Genomic DNA, 14851 nt, shown 5'->3' on the forward strand with positions numbered 1-14851 from the left:
AGCCACCATGGAGAGATAATAGAGCCACATGCGGCTTTGGAGCCGCAGGTTGCAGACCCCTGGTCTAATCACACCAGATCCAGGTAATTAGCAGCAGATAAGGCAGTATTTCTTAAAAAAAAATAAAATAAAAAAATCAGGTGGATGCTGGGCCTTGAGGCCTGGATTTGGAGTCCCCTTCTTTAATACCTCACAACAAACTAAACAGCCTTCAGGTTCAAGAGTCTGAAATGCTCTGAAATAGAGCCTCTCAATTTGTTTCCACAAATACAACAGCTTGAACTGATTCTGCTTGATCAACTTTTGCAAAAGACCCAAAGAGTTTGTGCTATCTGCACAAAACCAGCTCATAGTATTTCTAAGAAATTATTGGTGCTAATTGTTGGCTTGTTGAAGCTGTCATGGATGTAAAATACTAGCCTAAACGCATTTCCATTTTCAAAAGATAAATAAAATTATCGTAAAATTTGAATGGTTGAGTGATTGAAAGTAGCAGATTTTATCTAAAAGGTCTAAATTTAAGGCAAACAACAATAAATATTAGCTAAAAAAAAAGCTAAAAAGAATTACTGAACAGAAAAATGTAGAGAACTTAGAGCATCATACTACAACATTTTCTTGGTAAATTTGTTTTTATAAGTAATCTGCAGGGAAACTTTTGGATGAAAAGGTTCAAGAAAAGTGAGTCTCGGTGCAGTGACCCGGCACCTCAGCACCAGAGTTTGATGCTTTGGATGGTCCACTTCACTCGGCAAATGAAGACGCAAGATCAAACAAGCAACCCCGGACCTCCTGAAAGTGATACTTTGGCTCACCGGAAAATGAACTCCAGTCTACAATGTGAATGCAGACAGACTTTCCAGAGTACAAAAAAGGAAAAAATGATGTGAAGTTCACTAAATGAAAATAGATTTAAAAAGAGACACCCAACAATTTGAACTTAAAAATTGATTTTTTTTTGGTATAATCATCCGTTAAGGGGAAACTGGCAGATTTCTTCTTTGTGAGTTTATCGGTCATTGTCAGCATTCCTTTGAGACATTACTGCCCCCTAGTGAGGAGCCACTGTATAACATTTCAGTTTAATCTGCCTCTTTGGTTCAGTCCTGAGCTTTTCTGACTAACCCAATCGTGGGACAAAATATCTTCAGATTGAAGTAAAAAAAGAAAAACAAGTTGAAAAAACTTACCAAAAAATCCAGAGGAGCGAAAGATTTAAAGGAAAACTTGGGTGGTGTTGAATTACAGACTGTAAATCATGATTATACATTTTTGTTCCCAAAGTTTTGCTTTCTTTGGGATAATTTTTCACGCATCGGTGGAAAAAAAAAGTCACATCACCCACCCCTACTCGTAACAAGATCATCAGAAACCAAAAAAAAATCTCATTTCAGCTTTTGCTTTTTGGAATTGCAGTGGTTTTGATGAGAAACTGATCTTGTTACACCAAAAAAGATGCAGTGTTCCATTTCTCAAACTGAGTGTACTATGCTTCTGTAATTCTGCATGGTTTTGTTGGTTCTATTTTTATCAGGACCAGGAATGCTTGCTTATATGCACATCTTTATATACTGTATATATACATATATACAGTATATGTATGCACAGATTTGTAAAATTTGGTTGCGAGGCATGTTTTTCTTTTCAGTGCTGCCATTGAAAGAACCCTGATAAAACATGTGTTGTTCCTCCCCTTCTTCCTTCTCTGTTGGCCTCCTTACTCCCCTCTCACCCCAAACTACCTGTCTCACTGCTCCCCTTCTGCCAACCGCTTATCTCCCCCTTTCTCTTGCTGTTTTCGCTCTCTGTTCTCCTCTCTCCTCTTCCTGCTTCTCTTTATCCCCCCCTTGCCCTAAATCAGACTGCGCAGTGTGAAGATGGAGCAGAGGAAACTGAATGACCAGGCTAACACCTTGGTGGACCTGGCAAAGGCGAGTCATCGTTTCACACAAACACTGCATTTGCATTTGTTTTCATGCAAGGTTACTCCAAATGTAAGAGTTATTTCTGTTTGTGTACAATTGTGTACATTTGCAATTGCATACAAAAAAGTCACAACCGGGTCCTGCAAATCCCTATAGCTTTTGTTGAAGTGATCGCCGACGAGGCAAGAACATTTGGTGTGTATAATACCAAAAGGGAACAATATCAGTTGTGACACAATTTAAAAGAAATCAGTTTTATAACAACTTAGAGGTGCATTCATACGAGTCTGGCGATACGATACGTATCGCAATACAGGTGCGTATCACAATATATTTTAAGATTGTGCCAGAACAATTTTTCGTAATTTAGTTTAAGTAGAATGACATAGAAAAACTCTACTTTAATATTAATGTCGCTAAAATGTTAAAAATGTTTTTTTTATGTCACAATGTTAAGCACTGTCTACTCTTGCTAATCAGGAGTGAGTTTGTTGGAAGGTTACACTCAGTACTTAAAAATGTATTCCTGAACAAATGTATGAACAATTGCAATTGAAACATGCATAGTATACACTCCAACAATATTTTTATTTATTTTTAAAAGTAGTCCTTTAATTGTGATTAGGCAGTTTTTAGTTAAAATGAAAAAAAAAAAATCATTTTTTAAGACATTTTAATGATGTGGGTGCGAAACTTACCCAATGTTGATTTCCCAGCATTCCCTTTTTTACGCCCTCTAGCTTACTCCCAAACTAACATTGGCGTAGTAAAAATAAACAGCGAGCAATATCAGAGCTATCAAGCCGTACAGTTTTGAACCAGATGTCAGCTCAGACGAGGAAAATGAAGACGCTAATGGATCCATTTGTCTGAGTCAAGTGGATGCATCAAACAGAGACTTTGGCCTGCCCATTGCAATCGCTGCATCACACCAGAGCGTTTTTAAACCCCGGGTGTTCATCTGCTCCTGATCCAACATGATTTGAACAAAGAAAAAATCAGAAATGCAGTTTCAATCTTAAATTATTTTATTTATTTGGCCTTCATCATGAGAAAAATCCTCCAAGAACATAATAAAAACACCAAAAACACAAATTTCATTAGACCTTTAACACAGAATTTAGTATCTTTTGTACATTTTATGGTTATTTAAAAAGAAAAAAAAAAGAACCTTGAGAAAAACTTCATTTGATCAAATTTGGAAAACTTAAACCTAATGGAGTTGTGACGTCATTTTGCCAAGTGTTATACTTGATAAAAGAAAAACAATACATTACATGTCAGCCAACACTTTATAAACATTCTTACTATCAAGTATGGTGTTGGAGGTATGATCATGTGGTTTGTTCTGAAGTTACAAGTAATTGTTGCTTTATTTACAGACGGTTACAAAAGTCAATGGAGCTCAATTAGGTCAATCAGGATAGATGAAAACCTCTGAAATAAACCATATACATGACTTCCATGTACACTAGAATTTTTAGATACTTTTCTACAGTCAATTTGCATTTCTCGGATTAGTCCCAGATTATTGTAAACATACAAAAAAGTTTATTTAGGCAACAGCTCAAATATAGCTTTTGCTTTAGCTAAGAACCTTTTTCTAACACAATGAAAATCAATGACAGAGAGCAAGCTTGGCCATACCTCGGTCGATCCGTTCATGCAGGCCCATCAGGAGAGAGGAGAGGTCAAATGGAGGCCCTCGACTGCAGCTTCCATTGATGTAAAAGACATTTAAACTGTGTTTCTGCATCCACTCCTCAAGACAACTTCAATCTCCCTGTGTGGAAACAAACATCTTTGTATTTATAAGAGAACAAGAACTTTTATTTCTTATGAAAAACTTGCAAAAGCCACTTCCTGAAAGTCTGGCTGCTGAATCCATGGGAGAACAATGAGTGTCTGCATAATGGAGACACATTTAATTACATAAACGGACGGGTGAGGGGGAGAACATAAAGCAAAAAGCCTCGTCATGCTATAAATGGAATGAAGAGGTTGCTTGTTAAATCTAAGAGAAGATAAAATCTACGCTGACTCGCTGAAAAGATGAAACTCCACTTTTTCTTACTTTTTCTTGGCAGTATTTCCTTGTGTTTTTTTACTGAGTAGGTACAGCCTGACTGTGTATTTATGGATTTTATTGTAAAATAAAAAAGCTGTTTCCTCCCAAACTATAAAAAAAGCTGCATGAGTTGCAATAATGTTGGGGTGAATACTAAAAGCTGAAGTGGTGGTTGAGGATGGTGACGGAGCACTAAGTGTTCAAAGAATTCTTCAAACGCTTTTGAATGTATTAATACATGAAAGTTTCAGAGATCATCAAATTCAAAACGAAGCTTAAAAATAACCAGCAGGAAAAAATAGCATCAAGCTAAGAAGCTGCTGAATCAGCTAAATCTGTGGGACAGCTAAAAATATAAATGAAGCAAAAAAGACAAGTTGACAGAAGCAAGTATAAGGTGGGAATGACCTAAATAGGCAATAAGTGGTCCGGTTGGAGAATACTAAATTCTGGTCTTGGATAAGTTGCACATATTTATGACGTAGGGGTGATGCTGTCATCCGGTGGCCTCAAGCTATGTTCACACCAGATGTGATTCACCTGTCACATTTGTGTCAGCTGCTGACAGACCGCCACGTCCTGTGACGCTATTTGAGCATATACTTGTACCATTAATTCACCCTTGTGCCATTTTATGGGGTCCAGATGACCCCATTGTTATAGTGATGTGTGATCCCTCCCATGACGAAGGTGGACACGACTTTATCACGGATACGGGTGAAGATAAAAAATCCTTGAAATTAAAGTTCTGTGTAATGGGGTCCAGATGACCCCACTTTTAATGTAAACATGCCTACATAGCACAAAGGTTAAAGGGTGACCAAACACTAAATTCACTTTTTTTGGCTGTTGACCTTCATAAATGAGGCTATTGGCCCTTGCTACATTTTTGACAATTTGAAATAAACTTCCTGAAATTATAGTCTAATACCGTCTGTGTGCTGCCCCCTACCGGGTGAAATTAGGTATTACAGTTGAATTTTATGATTGGTCAACTAGTGTAAGTATCACGTCATTTCAGAAGTTTTACGTCATAATGCTCTGCAGTTCCAGTATAAAAGCCATCTTGGATTCTATAACGGTCAATCAATATCCTGTTAGCTTTAGCACGGCTCGTAGGTGTATTGCCTACAGTTGTCAAAAATCTAGTAGCTTACACAACTTTCCAGTGAACTTGGAGGTTAGGCAACAGTGAGTACCATTGGCGTTGAATCCAGGGAACTCCTTTCCGGTGATGGGATTTGTAATTTCCTTTCATTCTGGGTTCTTTGTTTAATGCATTAGCCTTTTTTAGCTTATGATGCTAGCATCATTTACCACTGAGACACAGGTCCCCTTCAGTCTGGACCATGAGCGTCGGCCTTGGGAGAAGGTGGAGGAGAAAAATCCTCAACCTCCACACTGTCAATCACAGATCCAGACCACACCTCCCCCGCTCAGCCCACCCCCTTTTTTTTTTTTGCATTTTTCAAATCTGGGCTGAGAGTGGAATCAGCCTCCAATGTCCTGTTGTTTTACCCTTTAACACGGGTAACATTGCCGCTCCTGCCGCAGTTCGGTGTGAATGCAGCTTCACGCTGCTCTCTAGGCGTTAGTTAGATGTGAGTACGGGCCACTTTCTGACTGTGGAGGGCCACATGCATGGGGTGTGCACGTGAAAAGTAATGGGACGCCCACATAAACGCCACTCTAAGGTTGTGTCCGAATTTCCTCCCAAATCATATAAAGTGCTCGCCATTTTCTAGTGATGTCCGAATCTACTAATTCCAAAATCGAGTGCACTCGAAATTTCCCAGAAGTCTGCGAAAATCTAGCGTCCATCGATGCTCACTAGATTAGCGGATGCAGACCACAATGCATTGCGGTCGAACAATTTTGAACAAAAACATGTTTAAATTGAATATTTGATTAAACCATCCACATTTTCACCATCAGAACACAGTGGAGTCACAAATAAACATCGTGAAATGTTCGTTTTTATTCGATTTTCACTTTGTGAAATCGGTGACGTCACATCCAGTGTTTAGAAAAACGAAAGAAAAGTAGTGAACATGGTGTCCGAATTACCTTTAAAATCCAGGGCACTGTATAGTCCCGCACTACATAGTTTTTTAGTAGTTAGGGGTTAAGGGGGGAATTCTGACACAACCTGAGTGTCTTATTCCCCAACAGTCAGACTGCAGAAGTAGCCTGCATGTATCAGATGAACGGAACTAAGGGGTTCCTTGGACAGTGCACATTGTGTGGGGGTTGTGGAAAAAAATGAAAAATCTGGTGTGTGTTGCTCAAGTGCTCGCTATAACCTGTCGCCTGTACAAAGGAAGGAACATGAACTTGTCAGCTCTTCCAGCTCACCGAATGGTCTACAGAAAGGACAGGCACAATGACGTGCTGAGTAATCGGGAGAATAATTTTAGTCCACATTTTTTTAGTTTAAGTTCACATTTGTGGTTTTGTTTGTTGTGTGTGTGTTCCTATTTACATATTTGTTTTAAAAAACAGCAATTTATTAAATACATAGTTTTGTTTAAATCAATATGTCTAAATATTCTGTATATACAGGCATTTTTTTTCCATATAAAGCATAGTCTGGTTTAGAGAAGGACGCCCCTGGACAGGCAACTCTAGGCCTCGAGGGTCGCTGTGTTTGCATGGTTTCCAGATATCCAACCCCTACTCATGAACTGGTTTACCCATTTTTTATCTTTATTTATTTTAACATTTAAATCAAAAATGGGAGGATAAAGCCTCTTGAGATGAAACATCTCGTTTTCGAGAGGGTCCTCCTTTCCAGTATGTAAACAGATTCAAACAAGAATGGCAGAAAAAAAAATCAGCAACGGTATCCACCCGTAAGGGCAGTTATGACCAAGCCTTTAAGTATTCAAAGGGTTTCCCATTTATTTTAAATGGGCATTAAACAGTTTAGTTTATCAAAATTAAAAAGTGAGCATAAACCAAAGGAATTTCCTAAAGTAGCTTTGTTTGTCTTTGTGTTTTCATGTCTCGCTAATAACAATCATCCTCTCCTCCTGCAGACGCAGAATGTGATGTATGACTTGGTGTCGGAGCTGCAGGAGCGCAGTGAGGAGCTAGACAAGCGCATCGGCACGTTGGAGGACAAGCTGGACTCGGTAACGGGCAGCTTGCAGGCTCTGCCCTGCCTCATCTCCCAAGCCATATCCCAGCAGCAGCAGGACTTCCTGGACGGCTTTGTTCACCGTTTCCGGCCTGCTTCCCTAGCATCGGAGCGTTCCGAACGCTCCGAGCGATCCTGGACTTCCACCACCCGCAGGAGGCGCTCCCCCTCGACAGCACCGCACACTTCCTCCGACAGCGGATAACTTTGACAGAACTTCTGCGAGATTTACCATTTGCAATTATTGCCTTTCCCAAAACTAAAAGCATCACCGGTCCCATCCAAAGCCTGCATCCACGTGTGAGTCTGGACTTAAACCCATATCTTGATCCCATGACTTGATTGATCCCCCCACCACCGCCCTCCCGATCAACCAAATAATTCCTCTGTGACTGACCTCCCAGCAGAGGTCTGGATTAGAGCTACTCAAAAGAACAAAAAAGAGAAGAGGAAATAAAAAAACACACAAATGCATCCAAGAAAAACAGAGTAAAAAAATCAAGAAAAACCAAGATACAGTAGAGATATGGTTTATGTTTTAGCCATTGTATGGCTGTTCAAGTTAGCTTTTTTGTAAAAGCCCTTGTATAGTTTAAAAAAAACAAACGAAAAAGACTGAGTTCAGGATCGCTGGGGTGAAAGCTGGCTATCACACCGGAGAGTCCTTAACCACACGGGGGAAGTTGGTCTGCGGAGCTGAGGGCCTCGGCTCACCTGGACACCTGTCCACCCGTCTGTCCGTTTATGTTTGTCCGGAGAGGAGACCACTCCCTTCAAAAAGAGACCAGAGTCGTGGATTTCTTCCTATAGCTTAGGGGCAAAGGCTTTAGAAGTTGCTACGTCGGCGTCAGGTTTGAAATGCACTTAAGTCGGAGAAACTGTCAGACAAACTAGCAAAGGGGATGCATATGGCATTACTACTAGGTAGGATAAAAAAATATACACATTTGCCAACTTCGAGGTGAAAGCTTCCTTGTTCATACCAAGAACAAAGAAAGGAGAGTGACTATCTTTTTTAGTTACATATTAACGTGATTTTTCAGTGCCTGAATGTATAATAAGTAGAGGGTTATTTAATTACTAATTTCAGAGCTTTTTTACGATGTTAACAGTCTGAATACGGCATTGCATTCCTTTTTCAGATACATTCCTCTGCAAAAATGTAAAGAAAATGTCTTAATGTAATGCATAACATTGCCTTCATTACACTGCAACTCCAAATGTTTTGAAAGAAGCCTCTCTCTTGTCATTTCTACGAACACAGACACAGAAATGAGAAGTTCAGAGGGCTAGCAGAAGTTACGACGACCAAGCAGTGAATTATGAAAAACTACTTTTCTCACTAACGTCTCACCACTGAGGCATAAACCACTGAATTAAACACAAACTTCTAATTTTTTTCCTTTTTTTTCTGCATGGTTCTGCTCGAAAAACAACAACGGAGGATTTTAACTTTGTGTTACTTTGGTTTGTTTTGATGCTTTTTTTTCATCCTCCTTATTTCACCAAATTTCTAGAAAATGTATTTACATTTTTATTTTTTATTTTTTAGAATATCCAAAATCTTTACAATTTCAGAGCATTGAGAGTTGCAGGATGTAATTCTGTGATGCAAACACTGTTTGCAATATGAGGAAAATAATAAAAAAGAATCCTGAGAGGATACAAATAAAAGTGCTAAAGAAACCAATAGTTACTGAACTGATCTTTTCCCAAATACAAAAGAAAGGTTGGTAACATTTTATAAGGGTCCAAATCATACACTTAATTAATGAAGCCTTCTGTCTGATTCATAATGATTTCATAAATAAATCAGCTAAAGGATGTGACATGAATTGGTTTTCTTGTCATGAACTAATAATTCTCTCATGTGGATTCATGTGAGGAGTGTACACTTAATCGTTCATCAAACCTACATCACAGTCATTTTTTAAAATAAGATTTAAAATCCCACTCCGATGATCTTTTGATATATTTTGAAAGCGTTCACACTTGTCTTTTAATTGTGATAAAAAGTATTTTCTAATACAGTTTCTGGAGAGCAACAGTAGTTAATTTAAAAATTAACCTCTAAGATGTGGGCGGGGCTGTTAGTGGAGTAAGTGGAGTAAGCCTGCCCCTACTTCCCATCGTCCATCTGTCTGGTGCAATACAAATGAAGAGCAAAATTGGAGCTATCCGGCCGTCCAGCTCAGACGAGGAAAACAAAGACGTCCATGGATCCATTTGTAAGTGGATGCATTGGAATGGAGCAGAGCAGGAGCTTGTAGCTCGCCGACTGCTTTTCAGCAGTGATTCACCACGATTAGAATAATTTAAAAAAAAAACTCAGAAATGCAATTTTAAAAGGTCTATCACATACAAAATCAACTTTTTGTGCTCTTAATAGTATTATACTGTTCATTCTTCACTATAAAGAACCCCAAAGCGGTATTTTGATCCGTTCCCACATTTCTGAGTAATCCTCTAAAATCCTGCGCTCTCAACAGCAGTCTCTCCCATACACACGAAAACAAGCGAATTTTCCCGAGCTGGTGTCACAAAGTGAGGACATCCCCTTTCAGGAAGAGTCTCTGCTTCCAGCACCGACCTCAGGCTAATATAAACACCCAATTTCTCTAAGCAAATAGTTCTCAGCCGCTAGCTGCACTGCTCAGCTAGCTCTGCTCAACCTCCAATTTTGCCGCCAGCCCTGGGCATCGATACAATCAGTGTAGCGATGGCCAGGGCTACTAAAGGCAGATTTGCAATATGCAAATCCATCTTTGCAAAGCTTCGGATATTGTTTGTTTTTGTGAAACACAGATACGTTACAGAGGACGGTTCTCATGAAATTGGCGGTACCCATAAGCAGCGCTATCGAGGCATCTTACTTCCCAGTAGGAGAAAAAAATCATGAAAACAACTCATATTTCATAAATAATTTGTTCCTTGGTGTGCCAATGGTAATATATGACCATATTTATGGATATACAGTAGTTTACTGTACTCTGAAACACTTAAGAAAATAATGGTATAGCTTAATTTCATATATATATACATACTGTATATATATATATATATATACATACATACATACATACATGCATATATAACACTCTTAGGAGTAGGACTTCCAACAGTTGCACATTACCATACAAAGTTGTATCGACAGAATTTTTTTTTTTAAAGGGAAAACTTTTGACTTGAACGAGCCACTATGTTGTTCACAACAGAGCAAAGATAACATACATGATTGACAGTTGATCTGGGTGCACAAAATGAGCTCATTCAAGCTTAATGTCCCGCAGAAGACACAGAAGAAGAGGGAGACCTTCCAGCGTTTTGTCGGTGCACCTCTGGTGGTATGGGAGGGCAAACAGTGTAGGCGCCTTGGATGATGTCAGAAGGCTATAGAGCAACATATACAGGCATTAGACCACTATACCTCCTCCACGCACTACCACACTGTGGAGAGATAACAAGAATCTGGAGACATCTGGCCGTAGAATAGTCTCCCAGTTGAAAACTGTCTGTTTTCCAATATGGATTTCAATTAAGCTTCAAGTTGGAATCTATGGATGAGGATAGACTTTCCAGTAGTTGCATCATTAAAGCACCATGGCAGTAAGTGGTGCAGGGTTTACTGAGGGCCTAAAGACTACAGCCATCAAAGGTCTACAACAGGAATGTCAAACTCATTTTGGTTCAGGGGCCGTGTTCAACCCGTCTGATCTCAAGTGGGCCGGACCAGTAACATAAAAGCGAAACAACCCATGGTGGGTCAACTTGTTATCTGGAGCTCTGTTTTTTCTCAGTTGGAAAAAATGTCTCAAACAACCAAGTAGCCTGATCACTTATTATATATATATATATATATATATATATATATATATATATATATATATATATATTTTCCCAAATTTCCTCAAAAACAAATGTCTTCTAACTTAGTTCCCCCTAAAATGAGGACAAGGTTTGGTAGAATAAGAGTATTTCTTGAAAAAAAATGATAGTTGAAATATTTTTTTAAAATCCTTATTAAACCTTAAAAGTAGGATTTATAAACCCAATTTATACTGGAAATCTGTCACTTCACACTCAAGTCAGTCATTGTTGTGTGTACACTACCACATACACCTTTGCATAAAGTCCCATTTTTTTCTGTTTTAAAGGATGGTGAATGACTGGTGCACTCTTCGATTCCTAGTTAACTTTGCAGGTAAACTTTGGTCCAAAAACGAAGACCCACAGAGTCGTTTAAGACTTCAGTTTAAACTAATAATGCTTTATTTTCTCAGCTGTTGACAAGAGTTTTTATTTTATTTCAATGTTGTACTTCACTTAAATCAATGTTATCAAGTCTGACATTATATTCAAGAGCCCTCTAAATAAGACGGGTCATGGCAGCAATTGAATGTCAATGATCCCACTTGATAGTGTGGATGGAAATGTTGTCTTTGGCTGAAAAGAAGGGATGTAGCCCCCAAAGAAACTCTCACAGGGAAAGAAAAAACCCGCCAAACAAACAGCTGCAGAGGAAGCACAGCTGACGAGGCAGTGCTCCAAGGTGAACCATGGGCTTTGCACCACACACACATTGACGCACAGCCGTTGATGTTCAAATAGCAAGCCACTATTTCTGTCCACATGCACCAATGAGGCTCAGCCTGGTTAATTAAAGCCACTTCAGTGGGGATTTGGCAGCAGACGGACATCCCGCGAGAGCACACAGTCACTCACCCTGTAGTTGTTCCTACACAACCCCAAAGACCTACAGTGATGGAGGCAAACAGCTTAACAGTCCCTTGCATCACATATTCGAGTTTTTTGAGTTAGTGCTTTGCCCCATGCTGATTTTTTGTCTGTGTGAGTTTTCACATGTATGAATCAGTCACAAAGTTTAGTGTGACACGATGAGTTTTGGTTTACTAACAGATTATCTTCTTTGTGACTTAAGCAGAGTATTTTAATCGGTAGTTTTACAGATTGTTTTATATATACAGTATATATTACCGTATTCCCCACACTATAGGGTGCAAAGGATTATTAAGCACATAAGCAATGAATGATCTATTTGTGAAATGGTTTCATAAATAAGGTGCACAAACTACAATGGGGACAAGGTATTTAGTCAGCCACCATCGGTCCAAGTTCTCCTACTTAAAAAGATGACAGATGTCTGTCATTTTCATCATAGGTACACACCTCAGCTATGAGAGACAAAATCAGAAAAAAATAATAAATCAGAAAATCTCATATTGATTTGTAAAGAATTTATTTGTAAATTATGGTGGAAAATAACTGTTTAGTCAATAACAAAAATTCAACTCTATATTTTGTCACATACACTGTTGGTGAGGACAGCAGTCGAATGTTTTCTGTAAGTCTTCACAAGGTTTTCACAAACTGTTGTTGGTATTTTGGTCCATTCCTCCATGCAGATCTCCTCTAGAGCAGTGATGTTTTGGGGCTGTTGATGGGCAACACAGATGTTCATCTCCCTCCAAAGATTTTCTATGGGATTGAAATCTGGAGACTGACTAGGCCACTCCAGGACCTTGAAATGTTTCTTATGAAGCCACTCCTGCATTACCCAGACAGTGTGTTTGTGATCGTTGTCATTCTGAAAGATCCAGCCATCTTTAATCTTCAGTGCTGATGGAAGGAGGTTTTCACTCAAAATCTGACCATACATGGCCCCATTCATTCTTTCATTTACACGGATCAATCGTCCTGGTCCCTTTGCTGAAAAAACAGCCCCAAAGCATGATACTTCCACCCCCATGCTTTACAGTAGGTATGATGTTCTTTGGAGGCAACTCAGCATTGTTTCTCCTCCAAACAGTAGAGTTCTTATCAAAAAGTTATATTTTGGTTTCATCTGACCGTAGGACATTCTCCTAATCCTCTTCTGGATCATTCAAATGCTCTCTAGGATACTTTAGACGGGCCTGCACATGTAGTGGCTTTAGCTGAAGGACACATCTAGAACTGCAGGATTTGAGTCCCTTAATAGTGGGATAGTGTGTTACTGATGTTATTCTTTGTTGCTTTGGTCCCGGCGCTCTGTAGGTCATTCACTTGGTCCCTGGGGGGTGAGATTTTGCGAGGAGCCCCAGATGGAGGGAGATTATCAGTGGTCTTGTATGTCTTCCATTTCCTAATAATTGCTCCACAGTTGATTTTTTCGCATCAATATTACAGATTCAGTCTTCCCAGTCTGGTGCAGGGCAAGTATTTTGTTTCTGGTGTACTTAGACAGCTCTTTGGTCTTTGCCATAGTGGAGTTTGGAGTGTGACTGTATGAGTTTGTGGACAGGTGTCTTTTATATAGGTAACAAGTTCAAACAGGTGCCATTAATACAGGTAACGAGTGGAGGACTCTTACAGAAGTTACAGGTCTGTGAGAGACAGAAATCTTTGTTGTTTGTAGATGACCAAATACTTATTGTCCACCATATTTGCAAATAAATTCTATAAAACCCAGACAGTGTAATTTTCTGGATTTTTTTTCTTATTTTGTCTCTCATTGTTGGGGTATACCTATGATGAAAATCACAGGCCTCTCTCATCTTTTTAAGTGGGAGAATTTGCACAGTTGGCAACTGACGAAATACTTTTTGTCCCACAGTATAAGGTGTGTTAAATAAGACAAAAGAGTCTGAGATGACATTCATCCCCAGAGAGGCATCCAGGAGGCATTCAAACCAGCTACCCGAGCCACCTTAGCTCTTCCTGTTGATGTGAAAAAGAAATGACTTTACTCCAGAATCCTTATCCTCATCATCTTCATCGGTCTGACCTACTATGAGCTACTTTGACTTCATTCTTCTATTTGCTTTCCTGTCAGTTTCTTCTTGCCTTCCAGCTTTTCTTTTAGTTTAAGTTCAAGTTTTTGTCTTCAAGTTGCCAACTTTTTTCTGCATTGTGTTATACTTCTGGACCCTGACCTTTTTCTGCCCTCGAATTCAGTGTCTTCAAGCTGTCTCGACACGTGAGCTTTTGTCTTGGATTACCACTCGGATTACGGATCCCTATTTTCTGAATTTCCACACATACATCTTCTTCTGTGACACTACATTTGATGATTACTTTAACCCCTCCTAGACGCAGTAGAGGGCACCACATACTTTTATTGAGACGTCTGAATATTCAGTTTATAACTTGAATAACTTGCATTGCAACAAAAATATAATTAAAAAAATAGGATTATCAAGAAAAAGTTAAAAAAAAAAGTTTCAGAGCAAGAATGGTTATTCTGACAAATGTAATGACGAAGTAACAACTGTTTATTTTTCTATAGAAGTCTATGGGATTTTAGCTTCTTGGAACCAGCAGGTACTTCCTGTTTGTAGAACGGGGGAGAAGGGTCACTGTGTCCAGTTCTTATATAGTCACTGGTTTAAATTCAATCGAGACATCTGTTGATTTGACTGTTGTTTCCTTTTTTCTCCATCATGTTTTATAGAAATGTGAGATTGTTCTTGTGTTTTTAAAATGTTTGTCCTGATATTTCAATGACAGAATCTGGTCCCTTTGGTTTTCCTCTGAGTTGTGAGTGGGACTGTTGGCACAGAGTAAGCCATTTCCCATGATCCCTTTGTTCACACTCTGTCCCGCTAGCTTACAGCCCCTCAGAACCCCCAAGTTAACATTAGCGGTGCAACAAAAATGGCTAGGATTAGGTCACATTCCTCCATGTCTGTTTATCTTATCCTGTTTACCTTATACAACTGT

At 39.1% G+C, this 14851-nt stretch overlaps 1 protein-coding gene across 2 annotated transcripts in view; it reads left to right on the forward strand.

Annotated features, from left to right (window-relative positions):
- LOC112147341 (small conductance calcium-activated potassium channel protein 2) overlaps nt 1–8961 on the forward strand; it is an 82835-nt gene extending 73874 nt beyond the window's left edge. For both annotated transcript variants that reach the window (XM_024273655.2, XM_024273656.2), the window contains 2 exons: nt 1862–1931; nt 7032–8961. In XM_024273655.2, coding sequence (XP_024129423.1) covers nt 1862–1931; nt 7032–7337 — 376 coding nt within the window. In that variant the 3' untranslated portion in view covers nt 7338–8961. The remainder of the gene's footprint in view (nt 1–1861; nt 1932–7031) is intronic.
- The last annotated feature ends 5890 nt before the right edge of the window (nt 8962–14851 follow it).

Source organism: Oryzias melastigma, linkage group LG17 (assembly GCF_002922805.2).
Source record: "Oryzias melastigma strain HK-1 linkage group LG17, ASM292280v2, whole genome shotgun sequence".
Classification (NCBI taxonomy): Eukaryota; Metazoa; Chordata; class Actinopteri; order Beloniformes; family Adrianichthyidae; genus Oryzias; species Oryzias melastigma.